Below are 22,191 nucleotides of genomic sequence, written 5' to 3'. Positions count from 1 at the left end.
TCACACAATTCGTCTTTTTTTCTCCCCTCTGTCTATTCAAATTGCAGTAATACGGTATATCACCCTCCAGGTCCTACCACTTTTCTGCCTGGCTCCCCTTCTTTCTCTCTTCTAATATCCCCTGTCTTATTATGGGTGATTTTAACATTACTTTTGACATATCTAACTCTGTTAGCTCGAACCTCCTCTGATCCTCTTCTAGTCTTTCTCAGTTGACTAATTCCCCTACACACACTGACTCTCACTTGATCAACCAATTACCCTTACAAGTAAAACTCCAACCATGGCATACCAAAATGCTGCCACACTGCTGAACCCTACTTCATAAACTTTACTCACTACAAATTCATGCTTTGCACCAACAACTCTACAGCCTACACCTCTCTATGCAATTCTACACCTCTGCTCTCATATCCTCTCTTTCTTCCAACCCATGATGCCTTTTTTCTACCTTCAACACCCTTCTCCGTCCCTCCATACCCACCACAAACCTCTCACACTGCCCAAGATCTTGCTACCCACTGCAAAGACACTTCAAAACTATTAGACAAGACCTCTCTTCTTTGCAACCCCCTCCTACACCACCCACCACCCCCCCTACTCATCCCATACTAACTGCTTTCTCCCCTACAAATGAAGAGCTCCCCATTCTTCTTTCTCCCTCTCACCCAACAATCTGTCCCCTTGACCCCATCCCATCTTGCAAAGTCTCTATCCCCGTCCCTTGGTCCATCACTTACCAACCTATTTCTCTATCATCTGGAACTGTACCAATAACTTTCAAGCATGCACTATTCACACCTATCCTAAAAAATCCTTCCTTAGATCCCATTTGTCTGATTAACTACCACTATATCGGTCTGCTTCCTTTTACCTCTAAGTTGCTTGAACGGATTGTGTAGAATCGCCTTACTAACTTTCTATCCTCTAATTCCCTCCTTGACCCTCTACAGTCTGGTTTCAAACCCCTTCACTCTACCGAAACAGCTCTAAGAAAAGTCTCCAATAAATTGCTCCCTGCCAAAGCAAAAGGTTACTTCTCCATTCTAATAATCTTGAATCTCTCTGCTGCTTTTAATACTGTTGATCACCATCTTCTTCTTGACTCACTTTCTTCAACAGGCATTCTAGATACAGCTCTCTCCTGGATCTCTTCTTATCTGTCTAACCGTTCCTTCTCTGTCAACTTCTCTGGCAAGACATCATCACCTCTTCCACTTTCGGTTGGTGTCCCCCAAGGATCAGTCCTTGGCCCCCAGTACCCGAATTCTGGATCACCAGTAACAAGACGGCTATCTCTCCTACTATCCAGGCCCGATGCCTTGGGGTCATCCTTGACTCAAACCTCTCCTTCATCACTCACATTCAGTCCCTCACAAGATCCTGCCGCTTGCACCTAAAAGACATCTCTTGCATTTTTCACCCATGAATCCACAAAATCTCTGGTTCATTCATGTATCATTTCCCTTCTTGACTACTGCAACACTCCTCTGGTTGACATTCCACTGTCTCGACTCTCTCTTCTGCAGTCTGTCCTAAATGCTGCAGCTAGGCTTATCTTCCTTGCACACTGCTCTTCTTCTGCTTCCTCCACTGGCTCCCTATTTCCCTTAGAATGACATTTTAAATCCTTGTACTAACATATAAGGCCCTCCATAACACTGATACTATATATATTTCTGCCCTCATAAGCAAATACTCCCCTACGCAATCTTTACGTTCTTCCCATGGGCTAAGGCCCCATACATCTGGAACCTCCTCCCACCGAACCTTCAGCTTTCTCCCTCCCAACATTCAAGAAACATCTCAAAACCCACTTCTTCAGAGAAGCCGCACCATCTTAGTTGCTAAATTTTCCATGATACAACCCTCACATCTAGCTCTCACCTTTCCCTGTTCCCTATTATTTGTCCTCACCCCAAGACTGTAAGCTTGCAACAGGGATCTCTCCACCTAATGTATCGGTCTTACGCTGTCAATTCTAGTCTCGTCATACGCCTATGTATTGTAAGAAGCACTGCATAACTTGTTGGCGCTATCAAAGATAATAATAATAATAACTCTAGTCCAGCCATTTTTCCTCATAATGCACCCAGGTTCCACTGTCTGCCATCATGATTTCAATCGCAACACTGACGGCCAGGTATCTCTTGTGGAACCTCCAGTGAGAACTAGAAAAGTAATTTTCTTTGCTTTGCTTCATCTAAAATAGTTTTCAAACTTAGGAGGATGATTGTATTTATAGTGACTTTGTTTCAGCAGTGAAGAAAGAATGATTGTTTCAATCCGCAATTACTCCTTTTGACTAACAGGTCTAGGAATTAAGTTCTTTAATATGTAACATACATTTGGTTAATGTTTGCAGAATTCCTGGTCACACTGACCAGTTCTCTAGTTTTAGTGTGTTTCACTACCGGTATGAATTTTTCTTTCAACGCTTCCTGTAATTAAACTCTAAAATCTAACATTGGGGTGACAAAGACATGTTACATACTATGATTATTGTTATTATTATTATTATTCACAATAAGTGCACAGTGAATTATATGATTTTAAATGCCTTACTGCCCAGGATATATTAGCAGTTAGACATTTGGACAATATAGCTTTTTCAAAAATAGCCATGTATTTTATTATAGAGCTTTATTAATTATTATAGTTATATATATTTATTATAGAGTATAATTAATTATTATAATTATATATACCGGTATTTTTTTAAATTTTCAAATATAAGCTGTAAATATGTAAGAAATAAGCTGTAACAATAGCCCAGTAAGCTTTGAATCTTTGGTGCTATAGTCTAAGAATGTCTGGAATTTTTGAAAAGAGTGTTTTATAATGATTTATTTTATTGTACACTTCATATTAGTAATGATTATCGCACAGGACCACACACAGAATGTTATTGTTGTAAGCCATTCACCTCTGGTGCTGTTTAGTACCAAACAATAACTTATTTAACTGTCTCAAGGGGTTAAATCATGGGCACAGCTAGATAAATAAGAGGGGCATAGAAGGACTGGCAACATTACATAGGTGTAATGCAAGAAAGTTTTATTTTACTCAGAGGGTGGTAGATTAATGGAACAGCCTCCCAGCAGAAGCGGTATAGGCAAATACAGTGAGGGAAATTAAACATGCATGGGATAGGCATAGATATTTTCTGAATCTAAGACAAGACCAACAACTGATTAGATCCTTATGTAGGAAAAATGGCAGAGTAAATGGACCCGGTCAAATTCTACCTTTTTATTTTAATTCATAAAGATGCAAGCAGGACCGGACTGCAAATAACAAGGCGGCTCTGGCACTTTAAGGCCGACAGCCACCTAATGACATAAGAGCGGCCAACAGCCAGATACGATAGGTCGCATGTTATGTTTTTATGCTTACATGGGGTGAGGATGGGCATATTCTGCCAGATGGCCTGGCGGCAAGGGTCCCCATTGGCTACACTTGTGTACATCAAATGATGGCTTTTATTATTTTTTTTGCTGTTGTTATCTTTAGCATACAAAAGGGCAAAAAATCAAACAATTCTAAATATAAAGGCTCATAAAAACCACAAAATATTTGCAGCTGTTCTTAACATTGTGGGGTAAAAATGGTCAAAGCAGTGATGCTTGATTGTTGTTAATTTTCCAGAACTTGCTGGCATCCAAAGTCTGCAACTAGGCCAGCGTCTAGGGGTATAGAGATAAAAGGTGGGGCGAGGGCAGAGAAAAAAAAGGGTAAATAAAATAATAAGTGACAGGCAAAGGGGCAAAGAGGGAAATTTAAGGGTTAAAAAGAAGATGTGAAAGGGTTAAGGGGCATGGAAACTCAAAGTGGTTATGCAATGAACTGTTTCTCTATTTTTTCCTGCAAAAACTATGGTTCAGTTTGTTTTATAAAAAATATTGTATGTTTCCATGTCTTAACAATCAAGGTATAATTATTTTGTGACATTTTGCATAGATTGTTATACAAAAAAATGAGGTGAATTTCAAGTACTTTTCCAGAAGGTGGCACAAGAAAAAACTCATGTGCGAACACGTCATTGTTACCACGGCAACGGTCAGCTTCACAGCAACAACACAAAAATGTCGGTGACGGCAGTTTCCGAACCGCATGCATGCAGTCTGCACCTCCTTACTTAGCAAACAAAGTATGTATGGTGCATGTATATATATATATATATATATATATATATATATACACACACTGCATGACCTTCAACTGAGAAGTAACTAGTAGTTACAAAGAAAAGCAGAGTAAACCCATAAATAACTGGCGCTCAGATGGTTAAACACACAGGTATATACAGGTAGATACTGTATGTACGATTGTTATTACACGTTACATTTTGTAACTAGGAAGGATTTATATCATGTTTGTGGTCATTCTTTGTCATTGTTTTATTTCAGACACAGCTATCCTGTAGCTCGCCCCCAGGCCAGTAGCCTCACATCTCTTGATCATCTCTTGTTCATCTTAAAGGAGCAGGCGTGTTTTATTGTGCAAACCCTCATGTTGAATTAACCCTTTCATCCGGTAAAGACAAAAAGCCCGCTCTCCCACTAAATCCCACTCTGACTGCTGATTTCAGCACTGGCTAGGGAGGTGACATCAACCTGAAGAACTATGCAATGTGAAAGGAGACAACACGGTGCCGTCTATTTCATGCATAAAAAGCATTATTTTGGAAATTCAGCAAATAGGTGACTTTATGGCAGACAGGAGGCTTCATATTTTGCCGCATTCGCCTCCCGTCTTTAATAAAATCATGACTTTTACGTCACAAGCTGGGAAATCTCCAAATTATCAGATACATTGTCTCTTTAGATACAATCCCAAAAGGCTGTATTTACTTCCTTATCTGTAAGGCGTGAGCGATTGTGAAACACCCCCGGCAGCCCGGAGACACAAGAGAAGAAGGCACAGTAACAACTCGGTGCTAAAACAAACCATACCATCTTTACAAGTTCCATGTGTAATGCAAAGCTGTGTCTATTCAAATTTTTAGAACGGAAGGGATTTAAATAAAAATATCTTGTGTAGTCCGGGGTTTATTCACTTAAGAGAGTGCTGTGTTTCAGCTCCTGTACATTACAAAGGGTCAACCCCAGAGAGCTTCTGCTGCAGGAAGAGCTTGGTTGCCTCTGGATAATATATGGTTAAACCAGCCAGATGTGTTAAAAGTCTCCTTACATATTGAATTATGCATTATACAGGGCCAGCTCAGCCCTTCCTGTGGGAGAAACCTGTCAATGTTGGCCCTTCACAATGAATAGTGAAGCGAGAGAGTTAAAACCACAACTCTTCGTTTAGTGAATAGAGCCCTATATGTTTGTGGGGAGTCTTACAGAGACCCAGGGCTGGTAAAGTGACAGCCTCACAGTAACTGTTGACAGTAAGAGACACAGAGGCTGAGACAGAGATTGACTGCCCTGTTTTTGGAGACAGGCTGAGCGGCTCTGCTCTCTCTTATAGGGTAAATGGTAAGGGGCGGGCGGACACACCCAACTCCCTCTCAGGCACGGAGGAGTCTCGTTCACCTCCTGTGAAGTTGTTTCGGCGTGTCTGCCCTCACCACCCCCCACTCCCTTTTTCCACTTGGGCGAACCGAACCCGATCCAGATCCGACACTCAACGTATCTGCAGCCACCATGTCCACCTCGGATGAAGTGGATGGACTGATTCGTCCTCATTATGGCTGTAAGTTGTCCGGGCTGCCTGAGAGTGAGAGGAGTGGATGGGCTGCGTGTTTGGTTAGCGCATGCTTGTGGTGCTTTTAGGGGCTGCCCGTGGCGTGATCAGGGGTAACATTGGGGGGCAGAGGGGTGCATGTGGGGGCAGCAGTGCATTGAGGGCTGGGTCGGGGAGACGCTTCCTGCCACGGAGCTCTCCCTGCGGGGGAAGTGTCAGAGTGTACGGGGGAGGAGGAGGCATCCTGAGTGCACTGGGGGAGAGTCTGAGTAAAGTGTAGAGCATACTGTCAGAATGGGGCAGATTAGGGGAAATACGGGGTTTCCAGGTGCTGACACTCCTTTCTCTGGGGGTTAAAACTCTTAACAGAGTTGACAGACAAAAAAAAAAAAAATCAAGAAAGTCCTCCAGTGATTCCTGTCTGTGATTCAGAAATCGGATTCCTGCTCACAGGTTACAGCAGGAATTCCCAAAAAGTTAACAGCACTGAGAATACTCAAGGCAGTACAGGGCGGGGATCTACCATCTACATCAATGATCAAAAGACAGTAATATACTATTTACAAACAAACACCGAAAGATGAAATCCAATTTACAAATGTATTCTTCGCTAAAGACAATTTACAAACAAATGCTGCAGGTTTACTCTACTGCTTCCGTCACACTGTGACGAACACCATGCAGATGTCATCCAACACATTGTATCACTGGTATCTGTAAACTACAAACGACTGGTTCTATATCAGTTATGTCTCCTGGTCGGGGCAGATTTTTCATATCTTTAATGCAGGCTTCAAAAGGCAATACTTTGTAGTTAAATAAAAGTCTGTGGTCAGGGTAGACTTTCAATAATTGTATTACAGGATCGCTTCCCCATCCTACTATAAGTGCCATCATTGTATAAAGTAGACATCAAGAAGTGATGTTTGATGCTGTGCCTATTAGTATACTTACTTAGCCCACTTCCACCCCTACCATTGTACAGCTGGGGTATACCAAGGGCCATAAATATGATTATGTGTATCTAGAGTCCCTGTATATAGGTTGGGGATAGCTGCCAACTTGTATGCGTTGCTGACTGTTTCTGGAGCCTGGCATTAGGGTCTATTTTAGAAAATGCATAGACAGATTGCTGAATTAAAAGTGTGTTTAATAAACTTGCAGTGAGTTATGGGGTCATTTGACGTTGGAGGCATGGCGCGGGTACTGGGAACTTACAGACAATTTTTTCTGCCACCAATTTAGAAAGAAAATACAAAATGTTTAATACCAGTAATTATATTGATCATGCCCTTCTTGTGTGCTAACACAATAATGTGTGAAGCACCTAACCCTGAGATGTAACACTTGCACTGGTCGGGGTAGTTGAGCCCTGTGTGCCCTGTTTCTGGCTTGAAATGCTGAATTATTAGTGCAGCTATATTGTTGTAAGAACCTCTAACAGGGCTTATGATCAGTCCTGGTGGTTTTTGGGATATGCGATATGAGCATGCTTGTTTCCACAGATCCCTGCTGTTTTATTCACTGGTTATTAAGTTTTTTTTCCTTTTTTATCTGAGACTGCTTACCCAAACTAGCTGATTTTGCAAGTTAAAGATCCGAATGGAATAATAAAACCCCGTTGTATTTTCATCTTAACAAGGAGACCTGAAAGTCTGCTGTTCCCCTGGAGTATTCTGTATACTGCTTCACCTTGGCCCTTCCCCGTAACATCCCAGACTTGACTTAGTTGAAGGGTGTGCGTGTTCACATGATCATTTTCTGCCTAAGCAGCGAGGGTGGGCCAGCCATTGTGGGCATGTAATATATTACTCTAGTAACATGCTTCACCGAGTAATTGCCCCAAACACGATATTAGGCGGTCTGTGGCTTGTTTTTTTGTGATTGATTTTCTTTTTTTTTTAACAATTTCCTATCCAGGTATACTCGTTGACTTGTACGTGGTTAGATGGCATATACTCTATATGAATAACCATGCTAAAATCTCAAATTGTCAACTACTTTATCATAATACTTGCTGGCAGGTCCAGTGCGTTCGATCATTGCCTAGTCAGGGTGTCCGCAACTTTCCTCTTTGTTCTGCTTTCGCTTTCCGAAAGTATGTCATTGTCTCAGTATTTATGTGACCTCTACCGCTTACATTAACCCAGATTCTTCCTTTGCTTGGAATCATCCCCACCATGGTAATCAGCGAGCCATGCTTTAAACCGTATCATATTACACTCTACAATCCTAAAAAGGAAGAATTTGTGTCCTTAGAAGTGGAGTACGTTGTATATTATTTGTGTCCTATAGTCCTATTAGGTGATTTTGTATGATCCAGGACTGGTGGAATTTTGATCTATTTTGTCAAAATGTAGGGTATACCTTTTATTCCTAATACCGTATATAAAGTAGAAATTATTAAAAAACATTGGACACTTGTTTTTACATAGTTGGTGCCATGTTCCACATATTCCTGTTCTTTACTCACCAATTTACTCGCTTATCAGGTATAGTGAGTTCTAAGGTGGAGGCCACGTTTCCTAAATATGAGGAGAGGTGGGGTCCATTTATAGTTTCACTTACAGTAAATAAATATTATACCTTCCGTGATATAAAACGTAGCAACTTCAAGAACATAGGCTTTGAGTATTATTGAATGCTTACCATACTTTTTAAGAACTAGCCTTTGGTCACTGATTCTCAATAAGCTGGCCCTGCATAATGCATAGTTAAATTAGCGAATTGAGTTATGCATTATACAGGGCCAGATGAGCCCTTCTAGCTGAAAGAACTTGTTGGCTTTGGCCCTTCGTAGTGAATAGGAGTTGAAACCACAGCTCTCCAGCAAACTCCCCTGCCAATTCTCCCTTTTTAGTGAATATACCTCTTTTTTTTCTGGCTTTGTTTAGTTGCCCCTGTAAACACTACGCATGCCAAGTAAGGCTTTTGGTTTTGGATTTTTTTCTTTTTTCTAAATTGAAGTTACTGGCCATACTCTTCATTTAGCCGGCAACTAACTGCATTTGTCTGTATTATTTCTTGGCCCAGGCATGCTGTCTTTGAAAGCCAGAACTCCCCTGACACTGCTTGTCTGAGCATGCTACACAACACTGCGGTGTACTGGTACATGCTGCGAGTGTTTAAACCAGTCCATAGGATGTGTATAGAATCTGTTTGAATGGCACCTCATTGTCTGCTCTCGGTATACATGTCACACTGTGTGCTCCCCTCTAATGTTGCCATATTGTACATATTCTCTTTAGAGACACTTCTGCAGACTGAGATTTTTTGTTTACTCGTGGGTTGATACTATGTACAGCATGATGAGAATCACTTGGAACACGTCAGATGGCAAACTGATGTGTCAGAAAAACCACCTCCTTCCTGGTGCGTAAATCCACTAGTGAGCTCTAAAGTATGGCGGCCACACACTTCGCTAATAGTAAAAAAATAAACCCATTCAGTGGAGAAATGAGCATCTGAGTTGTGAGTATAGGGACTCTTCACCTGTTTAAGCTAATTCATTTCCCCAGTTCCACCAGACACACTACAGATAATTAAGACTATTCTGTGGCTGGCTGAACATACTGGGAGTCATGGTCCACCGCAGCCCAGTTCTTAGTAAAGTATTGAAGTTGTTGCACAATTTACTTTGGCAAAGTTTTGAGTAGTGATGCAAGATAGCAACGCCGTAAATCATGTGAAGACAAGCAAATGCTGCAAGTTATCATGATGTGTAACGAAATGAAATTGCAGGCTATTTTGGACCACACTCTGTACCTCCCAAATATTCCAGTGTTTGGCCCAAATATCTTTGTCCCTCTTGTCTAATAACTGTTACATGGGAATGAGTGTATTGGTGTCTCACAGCTCTAAAAGCCACAACAATGTGCAAAATAAAAAAAAAAAAAATGTATTAGTTACATATTGTAAACAGAATATGCTATTATTTAAAATGCCTTAATTATGTAAATAGACAGCAATAGGTCAGAGTACATTACGTTACACCTATTATAGAGAACCGTGACATTAAAAATGTCAATACATTTAAGCACATTGAGAACAAATGGTATTTTTTGGAAGCTTTTGTGACATCCATCATGAAAGCGCACTACCAACTCATGTGGCATTAGAAACCAATGGGTCTCCATACGGCGATGGTGGAAAAAACACAAGTTGGCGTTTACCAATCTCTCCATCATCTATGTACTGGGGGCTGTGGCGATCGGGACTGTAGCCGGCTGCAACCTCTGCATCGCCATTTACTTTACTGGCATAATGCGATTCTTGTTGGGAGTCCATATTCTTTCTTCTTTTTGTGTTTTTTTTTTTTTTTTTTTAAAGCAACAATACTAGAACATATTTTTATTTATTAAATAGGGAGGTGATGTTCATTCCTTTACTCTACCAAGCTTCTCCAGATCAGAAGCTGTCAGTTTTTCCACAGGGACTGTTATCTATCTTCCATGTTATTGTTCCTGTCTAATTCTTGGTTTCCGTTTTCTCATATGGCTATCTTTGATGTGCTCCTGTGTTTACTACCCTACGTAAGGTTGATGGCAGTCTCCTCTGCTGATTCTTAGGATCTACCTTAAGAAAGAGAGTTCTTCTTCTTCGTGCTGAACTTTCGTTTTGTGAAATGCCTGTATTAAAGCATATGCCAGAACTCCACCTTAAAAAAATAGCACCTTTGCATGGAAGAGATTGTGTAGAAGTCTGTGTCAACTAAGCAAATAGTGCACATGGGCCATTTATAAGAGAGATCTCTGGTCTCCCCAACTGGCCCATTGAGCTGCAGCTCAGCAGGGAACCCAATCCCCACATGGGGAGATCTACCCTTGATAATGTGAGATGAGAACTGCAGCTCCTGTCCCTCAAAACCCAGGCATGTTCTTCCATTACACGTGCCATTTGCCGCTGCAAATCCTTAGGCTACTGGTTAGAATTAAAAATAATAATAATAATGAACAACTAACATTCAGTACTGGCTTGTACTATTTTCCAAGATTAGACTGGGATGTAGACTCCAATCCCAGCAGCATATAGAGCGCTGGTTTGCAGCTGTTTGGATACAGGCAGCTGCACGCTACACTTTTACATCAACCCAGACGTGGAAAGGTAGCATGTGATTGTGCGTGTCCAGCAGATGTAGTTACTGCAGCAGCATAAAAGGGACAGCGGTGATTGTCCTTTATGTATAGACAGTCCAGGGCTTGATGGTTTCAATGTAGCTTCTCCTGCACCCAAAGGCTTGCATGAGCTGCCACAAGTTTCCCAAAAGCTTCAAGCTGTGCAACTCTCAAAAATGGTTCTAGCACTTCAGATTAATATGTCGTGACCTAGCAAAGAATTCCTGTAGAAGTTGTCTCTAAATGTGTAAACTTTAGTTTTATTCTCTTATGAGGATAGAATATAATGCACCATGTAAACACAAGGTGGGCAGAAAAAAAATGTAAATTTTGAAATCATAATTTTTTTTCAGGAGGTAATGGGCTCCAAGAGCCATTAAGCCGCATTTTTTTTGTACTATACATTTAGCATTGTTGCCTAACTACCTCTTTAATAAGTAGGAGTGTGAATAAAGGAGATTGCCCGGGGCTGAGGAGTTCACATTTCTGTGCATGAATTTTGGCAACTACATCCAGGCCACTCCCATCAGTAATATGTATGACATCATTTTTATTTTTCACCCAGCCACAGTCACTGCAGCTTAACATGGCCTGGCCATACACAATTTGCTTAAATTGCAAACCATCTGTATATATATCTGCTGTGCCTGGTATTCCAGATATATCTGAGGGTCTGTGATTGACTGTTTCAGTAATTTAGTTAATAATTTAGTGCACGTATTCTGTGCAGTAGGCAAAAAGGCTGAATTCTTTTTATGTCTCCTCACTAGAGAGGATAAATAATCTTGTAATTCCTGTCTCCCTCTGGCATTGGTGTTTATATCCTTTTGTACTTCTGTATAATAAAATCTATTTTCACAAAATGCATCTTCACCCATTGCTGAGCTGACAGTCTGGAGAAGTACACCGTATCTGCAGTTTATTAGGTTTTCGGGTTACTAACTTTTATGCTAAAAATGTACGTTTTTCAATATGATTTGTAATCATTTATCACATACCTTCTGAAAACTTGCTAGTAGTTTAGTTATGGCAAGCCGCCATTGGTTTGACTACCTATAGTTTCAGACATACTATCCTAACAGAGATCGGGAGGATAATGGCTGGTACCTGTAGAGGTTTGCCAATCCATTCCACCCTCGTTGTTAATCACTATTGGGCTTCAAATCAAGAGATTCATTATTACAGACATTTTTTAATTAATATTAATAACCTTACTAAACCTAGAGAGTAGTAAGTAACCATAAACATGGTGCGATTCTAAAATGCCAGTCCTTTAAAAATTAAAGATTTTTCAACATTTACATTGTTACATTTGAGCTAAAATGTTGTACCTTCTAGCGTTTTTACTACAATAATGATTACAAATGTAACAAAAATGTGTTTTTATTTAGCGCAAACATTTTGCACGTATGAAACAGTTTTATTCCATGAGTGGCTGTCAGTAAGCATTGCTTTATTCTTTTTTTACTGCAAAACTCAAATTTATTATTTTTGTTTTTCTCATCGTTATCTTTCTGAGCTGATCTGTATCTGGTTTTTGTAACGAGATCCTAGTTTAATTTTTAAAAAGAAAAAGGTGGGCATTTTGCTTAGCATCGGAGAACAGAATGCTTTTTGTAATTACACATTGAGAAAAACGAATGTTCCTGATTGTGAACACGTCTATGCATCCAGGCATGTACTGGCCATCTGACACACCGGCAAATGCCCGGCAGAGAGGGACTTGCATTGTGCAGTCACCGAATGGATATGGACAATCACGTTGTGAGATTGTAATAATGTAACGTGCGGCCGAGTGTATGCCATTCATGCTTCCGGTCTTGGTCATCCCCAGTCTGGCCTTGCATGGATCTCTTTTGAGTTTCATATTTGGAGCAGAAAAGCAGCAAAAACTGTACTTACTACTTTTTAATCTTTCTTATGTTGTAAATAAATCCCGTGGACGTTTTTATCATTCTTAACATAAACTAGAATTCATGTGTTCTGGTAAAACATCTTATACCAAATTCCAAGCATTGCACAAACCTTATGTTTTAGCGTGAACGGAATCCCCTTGCGTTTGCAATGGGGACTGCATGAAAATGTAAAGGGTCCATTTGGCTATCACATGGATTTAAAGTGCCCCTTTTGTATTGAATTTCAGAAAAGGGTTTCTCACTTCTGCAGTACTCAAGTAGTTTAACATTGACTGTTAAGCTTCCTGAGATGGAGGGTGTGGATGGTTACTGAACCCCTGCAGGATTCAACTTCCCTATCTTGCAAAGGACATCTCCTCCGACAGACTATTGAGTAAGGCCTGTGAGAAGTAGGTCTTCGTATATCTCGCCTACGTGTCTCGGTAAAAGCACTAGTTGTGCTTTGCCAGAGTTATTTGCCCTAAGCTAGTAACATCAGGATCCACTGCATGACCTATTTTAAGTAGGTAGTATGTCAGGGTGTTGGCATTCTGAAAGTAAAACTAAAATGCCACCACTCATTACCAAGGTGACCACATCAGCCATTTTTTTCCCAGGACACACATTTTATTGATTTTTACATAGCGTCATCATATTTTGGAGGACTGTACAATGGGTAAAAAGGACATAGAAGCTAGTTTAGTAGGGCCCTTATATCTTGTTTCTGCAAGTCAGTTATGTTATACACTACATGTTATCTCCCTGCTTACAGAGCTGTGAAAATATGATGGTGTTATATAATACTTAGAATACATGCAATTCTGCTCGCTGTAGTAGCCTCTACCACCCTCTTAGTAAAGTAAAACTTCCTTATGTTATCTCTGACCCTCTATGTTTGGATTATTGTTCTAACATTTGAAATAAACTTCTCTATTGTGAAATCCCTTTAGGTACTCTATAGTGTCTCTATTTCTTCTATCCTCCATGCTATACATATTGAGTTCCCTTAGTCTTTTCTCATCATTTTAATCCTGGAAACCATTCACCATTCTGGTAGCCTGCGGTAGAGCATCACATAACAATTTGAACTTACAGAAGCGAGGGGTGAAGAGAGTGAAAATACATTTCACGTGTTGCTGACCAGCACATGCAGTTTCCCCTTCTTCAGAATGTGGGATGTACAATCTCTGAGTTTCTACATCCCTTATACTGATGGGCAGTGGTGTCTCAGACACTGAAGAATGAAATCGCCAAAGCGGGTTTGGGGTCCTTAATCCTGCGGTACAGAGGCAGATTTTGGTGGGATGTAGTGGCAAACTATGTTCCAGTATGAGTACATGCTGTACCTAGGGAGTGTTTACCTTTAAGTTCCGCTTATCCTGAATATGTCACCTTGTTACTGTGGATAACATTCTGTTTACTTAATGTCTGTAACTTTCTGTTACCTGAGACCTGCACATATGGTGTTCCTGTTGAATAAGCTGTATTTACACTGTGGATTTGTGAAAATGGTGCAGAAAAGGGAATAAGACTATGTATGTAATTGCCATTTTTCATATTTTAAATCAAACACTGTTTCCCAGTGCCAGGGCATTCGCTATATAGAATATTCAGGAGTGCTTTTTAGTTTGCATACATTGTGCATGTGGTTGTGAGTAGTTATCAACAGTCCTGCTTTAGTCAGGACAGCTCTGATGGTGTTGCAAATGTCCAGACTAATGGAACCCCAAATACTCTAAAACGGGATCTTGCTACAACTTAAGAAAAGTGGTCTTATTACCGTAGAACCAACTAATTCAAACAGGGCCTGTCGGAACTGGGCTGCCTGCTTACAGAGGCAAGTATGGCATTATTTAACCCAGAGGTGATATCTCAGCAGTTAGTTAGGCTCCCAAGCCAAGAGGTGCCTAACATCACCCAATATCAACCAATAAAAAATATCTGCTGGTTGGATTTATTGTTTTTGATGGGCATACACATTTCTGACTTCAGAATCACCATACATGAGAACCTTCTGGAGTCTCTGGACAGCAGAGCTAATAACCAGGCCTTCAGGTCAGTGTGGTAAATCTCAGAGTGAAAGAGTGATGTTTGGTCTTGTCCTAATTCTTGAATCATGATAAGACATCATGGGTCAGCAGGAATGATGGTGTTTGAGGAGGGGGTGACTTGGTGCACGTGGATCACGCCTTGGGCAGTGCCGAAATAAATGTTTCTGTAGGCATAGAATTTTATTCACAATATCAGGTGTTTTCCAGGTGAGTTTGTCAGGACGAGCATTTTCAACTTACTGTGTTAAGCATTATGAAAGGCAAACCCCAGTCTGCTTCTTCTGCAAGAGGGGCCTGTACAATGCATTGTGAATGTGGGGACATCTCTTGAAGGTTTTCACTGAATTAATAATGCATTATATAGGGTCAGCAGAGCACTAGCATCAAAGGTACTCCTCTTGCGTAAATATGTGTTTTATTCGGGTCTGTAAACATTCATTAATTTTGTTATTTGATGGTTATGAGCAAAAGAAGTGTGTATTTAACAAATGGTTTTCTATCTGCCATACCAAGAATACAGCCAGCAAATAAATAGGTGTTTGATGCTTGTAATTGTCTGTCTGCAGCTGTTCTTGATGATGAGAGGCTCACTGCGGAAGAGATGGATGAGAGGCGAACACAAAATGTGGCCTATGAGTACCTGTGTCATTTGGAGGAAGCCAAAAGGTAAGCCATGATTAAGAATGTCTAAAGTGAAGGAAGCTGTGATGTCTGGAGCCACGGCTGACATGATCTGTGAAATACATGGCTTTAGGATAACCATACATGTCCTGGGTTTTTCTCTTTTGAGAGGCACAGGGACTAGCAGAGGAATTGGTGCCTAGTGTTATTATACTTCTTAAAAGCACAGTTCCGTCTAAACATAGATTATTCTAATGAAAGATGTAAAAGTTGTAACATCTTGCATATCAGACCCATACAAATGACTGGTGAGCGACAGTGCCGGTGCTTTAATGTGTGGCGGTTGGCTGGATACATGTGGCCATGTAGTCCGTAAACAAAGATTGTACCAAGTGCCCGGGGCCTCTTTTATTACTCCGTCCGACTCTATTGCCTATGATTGGTCCCAAAGAAGAAAATTATTACACAGAATACAGAATAAGCAAAGTATGCTACAACAGATTTTACCTGCAGCTACATTCCAATTGGCTCAGATTACAGATTACAATTCCAGAACGTATGAGGGACACATTTTTTTTAAAAAAATTAAGATTCTGGATTATTTATTTTTTTTCCCCTCCTAATCAGTGCTTTCAGATGTTTGTGGGTGGGTGGTATGACAGATATCCAGGGCTTCACTTATTCAGACTGTGACTGCACCCTTTTATGTTCATCCTTTATAATGTGGTCTCTTAGAAAGCTTTAATGTTGTGTTCTACCATCCAGCATGACCTTGGCTGATGGATACAAGTACTACGTATTTACCTGCTGGTTAACCTGGCTTTATTACCAAGGCTTCACAAGGGATCACATCAGAATAGTAGTGCTGGAGCAAGACCAGGGAAGCATGGAAATTAGCTGCCTGCGGAAAATGACTATTCAAATATTTAATGATGTTGGTCAGAAGGTCTGATTTATACTTTATTTCCTGTTGAAGAGTATTGTCTTTTGTGTGAACATTTATGGACTGATGTGCTCGTCTAGGGATACACTGCTTGAGAGATGAGACCTCACATTACAAGTGATCTGTTTATTCATGTGAGTAGAGAAAGCTAAGCCTTGTGATTAACATGAAGATATAGTCATGTGAGAGGGGTGTTGTGTCTGCTCCATTTAATTGCAGACACTGTATGTTTTGGTTTATTTTACTTTCTATATCAGAGTCACTTTACTGATTAAAGTAAAGTTCTTTGTCCAACTCCTAAATGGCTGCTAAGGCATACTGAAGGTTTTTAACCAAGTGTAAGACAGAAGAATTCATATGTTCTGGCTCGTAATAAAAACATCACATGCCTAAGTTTAATTATCTTGTTGCTAAATGTACCTAGTTAACGTAGACAAGCAGCTTTAAAGGTGGAGCAAGAACGCCAAGTAGGAGTGTACAGAAGGTGATGTTTTTAACAGAATTTATGATAAACTTTTACGGCTTTGGTACAGAAACATTCTTATTTGGTACAGAAACATTCTTATTTGCAGTAGGCAATAGGCAGGACTTTCAAAAGTGGACTGTCCTCTTTCCTTGTCCCACCATTGATTTTGAAATGTATCAAAGCAGAGCACCAGAAAACTACTAGCTAAATACCCTGTTTGTAATATGATGCCTCAATAAAGGTGTCCCTTTGGTTTAAAATGCAGTACGGTCCCACTGATTCAGCTCCTTGGTAAGCAATATAGCCATGAAATATTAGATAGGACTCGCCGTACTTGGGGTTCTTTGACGTAGTGGCGGGCTAAGGAATACACGGCCATATTGAATGACGGAAACCCCAATATTTATGCATTGGATGTCTCTGAATGGTATGTGCTGAATTCTTGAGTTGTTTAAAGACTAGTGTGATGTGCAGGTGTAAGGAGAGCAGTATATGTGCTACTACAGACCGCTCATTTGGAACATGACAAGAGGAAGTGTGAACATTGTGATGAAGAGTAAATGTAACACTGACAGGATGTGACTCACCTCCTTGCAGCTGCCGGTCTCTGGCACTTTCGGTTAACTTATTTGTTGCTTGGAGACTAACCCGCCGGACAGAGGCTTGTGATCATCTATTTACTTGTTGTCACAAACCGTGAAAGCACAAGATGTTAAAGTCATGGAGATATATATAGAATCTGATATAAAAAAGTTATGATGGGGTAAAGGTGATGGAAAACCGTTCCGCTTAAAATTACAGGGTGGCAGACGCATTATTGAACTCTAATTAGTAAATAAGGGTTTATTAACAATTCTGCTACCCCCCAGAATCTGATAAGTAGCTGAACTTAATACACCTGCCATTTTCACTTTACATTTTGAGCCGCATTGCTGTTCATGGATATGAACGCCTAGAACCAACCGCCAAAACGGGCCCTGCGACTCATGGCTGAGAGTGAAGGAAGTTGCCTTGTCGGCAAGTTACCTAAAGGTTCTATAGAAAACTCATTTCAACATAGTTGTTTATCCGTTTGACGGTGGGAGACACAATGTTGTACACAAAGCCCATTATTTTAGACATAGCCGAGGAGGAAGTGGGTTATTGTTGCAATGAGTAATTAAGAAATTCTGCGTGTAGGAGTTATGCACATGGTTGCTAAAGGCAGGGACAGGGTGGATCCATACAAGTTTCTTTTTCTAATATTAAATCTAGGGCTGCAACAACTAATCGATAAAATCGATAATAATCGATAATGAAATTCGTTGGCAACGAATTTCATTATCGATTAGTTGAATCGATTATTATCGATTATAAAATGAGGTTTTTTTCAGCGCAAACGCTCTGAAAAATCCCCCTCATTATATAATCCGTTTAGTCTGACTCACCGTCTCACAGCAGCAGCTCCTACTTACTCCCCCTCCCTGTAATCACTGTGACAACTGGCCCCGCCCCTTCCTTCTCCAGGCCAGAACCACATGGCTGTGACACTCATCTAACTGTAAGTATATATAATGTGTATGTGTGTGTGTGTGTGTGTATATATATATATATATATATATATATATATATATATATATATATATATATATATATATATATATATATATATAATATATGTATGTAATATATATATATATATATATATGTATGTAATATATATATATATATATATATATATATATATATATATATATATTTGGGCTACTGAAAGTTAGGGGAGGTGGGGGTTAATTTAGGGGCAGTTATGGTTAATTGGGTGTTTAGGGTTAATTTAGGGGCAGTTATGTTAATAGGGTGTTTAGGGTTAATTTAGGAGCAGCTGTGGTTAATGGGGTGTTTGGGGTTAATTTGAGGCAGTTGTGGTTAATGGTGTGTTTAGGGTTAATTTAGGGGATGCTGTGGTTGATGGGGTCTTTAGGGTTAATTTAGGGGATGCTGTGGTTAAGGGGGTGTTAAGGGTTAATTTAGGGGCAGTTATGGTTAATGGGGAGTTTAGGGTTAATTTAGGGGAATCTAAATCCTGGGGGCAGTGAAGTGACATATCTGGGGGTATAAGGCATATACAGTATATAAGGCATATGTGGGGAGGGCAGTGTGGCATGTCTGGGGAGGACGGAGTGGTGTATCAGGGTGTATAAGGCATATCTGGGGGTAGAGTGGCATATCTGGGGGTAGAGAAGTGTCATGTCTGGGAGGCAGGGTGGCATGTCTGGGGAGGATGGAGTGGGGTATCAGGGGATATAAGGCGTATCAGGCACAGTGGCAGATGTGGGAGGCAGCGTGGAGTGGCAGATGTGGGAGGCAGCGTGGCATATGTGGGAGGCATTGTGGAGTGGCAGATGTGGGAGGCAGCATGGCGTGGCATATGTGGGGAGGGCAGGGTGGCATGTCTGGGGAGGATGGAGTGGTGTTTCAGGGGGTATAAGGCGTATCAGGCACAGTGGCATGTGGGGGGTAGAGTGGAGTGGCAGATGTGGGAGGTGGCGTGGCAGATGTGGGAGGCAGCGTGGAGTGGCAGATGTGGGAGGCAGCGTGGTGTGGTATATGTGGGAGGCAGCGTGGAGTGCTGTGGTAGGCAGCGTGGCATATGTGGGGGGGCAGCGTGGAGTGGTATATGTGGGAGGCAGCGTGGAGTGGTATATGTGGGAGGCAGCGTGGAGTGGCAGATGTGGGAGGCAGCGTGGAGTGCTGTGGTAGGCAGCGTGGCATATGTGGGGGGGGGCAGCATGGCATGTCTGGGAGGCAGCGTAGCAAGCCTGGGCTCAAATGTGCATATATTGGGGGGCTGGTTGGGAAATAAAGACAAGAAATGTATTATCAAAGTTTTTTTATTCTGCTGTTTGTATTTAACATCATTTGTTTAGTAAATTATTTTAAATAAATGAAAAATTTACATTCATTTTTTTTTATCCGATTAATCGATTAATCGAAAAAATAATCGGCCAACTAATCGATTATTAAAATAATCGTTAGTTGCAGCCCTAATTAAATCCTTCACTACACTTGTCTGTTGCTACTTTTAATAACTGATATCGTTTTGCCACTATGTTACCGTATACTTTTGTGCGTACCATAAATACATTCACATTTTTTTTTTGTGTTACGGGAGAACTCACAGGATAGCTCAACATATTTATATTAATTTTGTTTCTGCATTGAGATCTTATCTACATCAGCATCTTCTTAACTTGTCATATTCTAATAAGTGGTTCGGCTTATTTGCTTCAGCAGTTGTAACAGTTTGTTGACTTTGCTGTCATGGTAACCATATTGTTTCCTTTCTCTTACACACTATGGTCTGTTGAGACCCCCATGCGCATGCTTGCAAAACGCTCTTATTTGTTTTGAAGCAGTCAATCGGACCAGAGAGGAAGGAGCTCCTTGTTTTTCAAGAATGCATACTTTAGAATCTGTTGTTCTTTAGTCAGTGGTGTCAGGGACAGTAATCTGTTTCATCTCACCTGCTAGAATTTTAGATCAAGATATCCAACATTGCATGAAATAGTTTTTTTTATGAAAGTTTTGTTTTATTTCAACAGCTTGGTTAGTAAAAACCTGTTAAAAGTACAAAAGTGTGTGTTGTAAAGAATTACTACCCTGTTTATGAATTATAGCAAATTTTGCAGCTTGCCAAGTAAGGTAACTATACAAAGAAACAAAAAGCGTTGGTTAAGATCTTAGCTAGAAGTGCAAATATTGCTAAGATCTTTTTTCTTAGCTATTCTAGTAATTCTAACCATTACATTCCTCCGATAAGTCATCAACTTATTGGATCATCTCCAGTTCAAATACCTCATTCTAGATAAAATTGGAACTATACATATTTATTTTAGATAACCTAATGGTTTGATGATTAAGATTTATTGTATTACTATGAGATTTGTTGTAATTTGCTTCTTCGTCGCTCAGCTTGTATTTATGTGACTAAAACTGGATTTCTACCCCTTTTTTCCCTTTGGGTTTTAGATGTGTCAACATGAATGTCATTTGACTTGTTGTACCAGCTTCACGGTGTTGGTTAGTTTTCTCGTAAATCAGAATTCTCATTTTCTCATCATTGTATGATTCTAGAGTCTACCTCTGGGTTTATATATCTTCTGCAAGTTTTTGACATTACTTTTTTTTATATATATGAGTAACACATTCACTATATTCAGAACTTGTCAAAACTGGAATGGTTGAAGTTTATTGAATTACAGGCATGCAATAATAATACAGATATCCTGGTCTGCTGTCCCCTTCTAGGACTGGAGATGGACCTCCTGCCTATGTGCATGTATGGAATAAAAAAATTATAAATGAATTATAATGAATGTATCAGTACATATACATCAAATTTATGTATGTATTCTTATACAGGACTATTATTGACCTAAAAGTGAACTTCTCTTTGAAAACATTAGCTTTAAGGATGAAAATAGACATTTTTAGCTTCTTAAAATATGCAGCACAGGAGAGACCATCAGATGTTTTGGAAGTAGCCTAATTACTTACATCAGCCAGTCTTCGCTCAGTGATTTAATGCTACAGATGTGTCAGTTCTTGTCTATTTTATTTAAGTGCTCCCCTGGCTGCCTCTTTTGAAACCAAAAACCATTAGTAAGTAGAATTCTTGCACATGATCTGTGGTATGCTCCCTGCTCTCAGAAGGGGTAGTTAGGGAAACCGTTTAATGAGACTGAAGTTTCATTTTCTAACTCCAATAACGGAAGAATGCCAGCAGGCTTCCATGCAGTAAAATGCACTGGAGTCCAGAACAATATGCCACGCTTTATACCATTTTTGGTGGCGTAACAATCTGTCTGCTATGTCTATCAACGAACTGAGCAGCATTTCATCTTAGGCAAGAAGACGGGTATCAAGTGTCTGTTTTACTGAGCTGTAGAATTTTTAAAAGTGAAAATTAAAAAAAAAAAAAATAGATTTTGCCAAACACATGTTGTTATTGGTTGTCACTGGAACGGGTGAAGGGCCGCCGGCTGTTATCACAGTGATCTACACGGAAATGAATTTCATAAATGCAGGTGATAATGCTAGGGAGTGTCCAGAAACAAAAATATTTTCTTTCAGCTGACAATTAAGTATATTGCGTCCAATGGAAGAGCTTTAGGACACTGATGTGAAAAACCCTGATTTACTCTTGGAACGTGTACATTGTTTGATATACTATAACTGAATAATATTCTAGCAGGGTTACAAAATACAATTCATAGCCCAACCGTGACTTTTTACAATCATCATAGGATTGTATTTGATTATTTGACTTCTTAGCCATTGTTAGCTTTTGATATCAGAAAGAAGCTTATATATTAACTTATTTAAGTATTATGTATACTACTGTATTATAATGACTCTCTAAAGATAGATC

General features: G+C 40.1%; 1 protein-coding gene across 1 annotated transcript in view; it reads left to right on the top strand.

The window, feature by feature from the left end:
• The first annotated feature begins 5,520 nt into the window (after positions 1-5,520).
• Positions 5,521-22,191, top strand: part of IQGAP1 (IQ motif containing GTPase activating protein 1) — a 64,529-nt gene continuing 47,858 nt past the window's right edge. Inside the window, exons 1-2 of the mRNA XM_053461954.1 lie at positions 5,521-5,700; positions 15,318-15,417. Coding sequence (XP_053317929.1) covers positions 5,652-5,700; positions 15,318-15,417 — 149 coding nt within the window. The 5' untranslated portion in view covers positions 5,521-5,651. The remainder of the gene's footprint in view (positions 5,701-15,317; positions 15,418-22,191) is intronic.

Source organism: Spea bombifrons, chromosome 4 (assembly GCF_027358695.1).
Source record: "Spea bombifrons isolate aSpeBom1 chromosome 4, aSpeBom1.2.pri, whole genome shotgun sequence".
In the NCBI taxonomy this organism is placed as follows: Eukaryota; Metazoa; Chordata; class Amphibia; order Anura; family Pelobatidae; genus Spea; species Spea bombifrons.
Note: the sequence above shows the minus strand (reverse complement) of the source record. Positions and strands in the feature narration are given on the sequence as shown.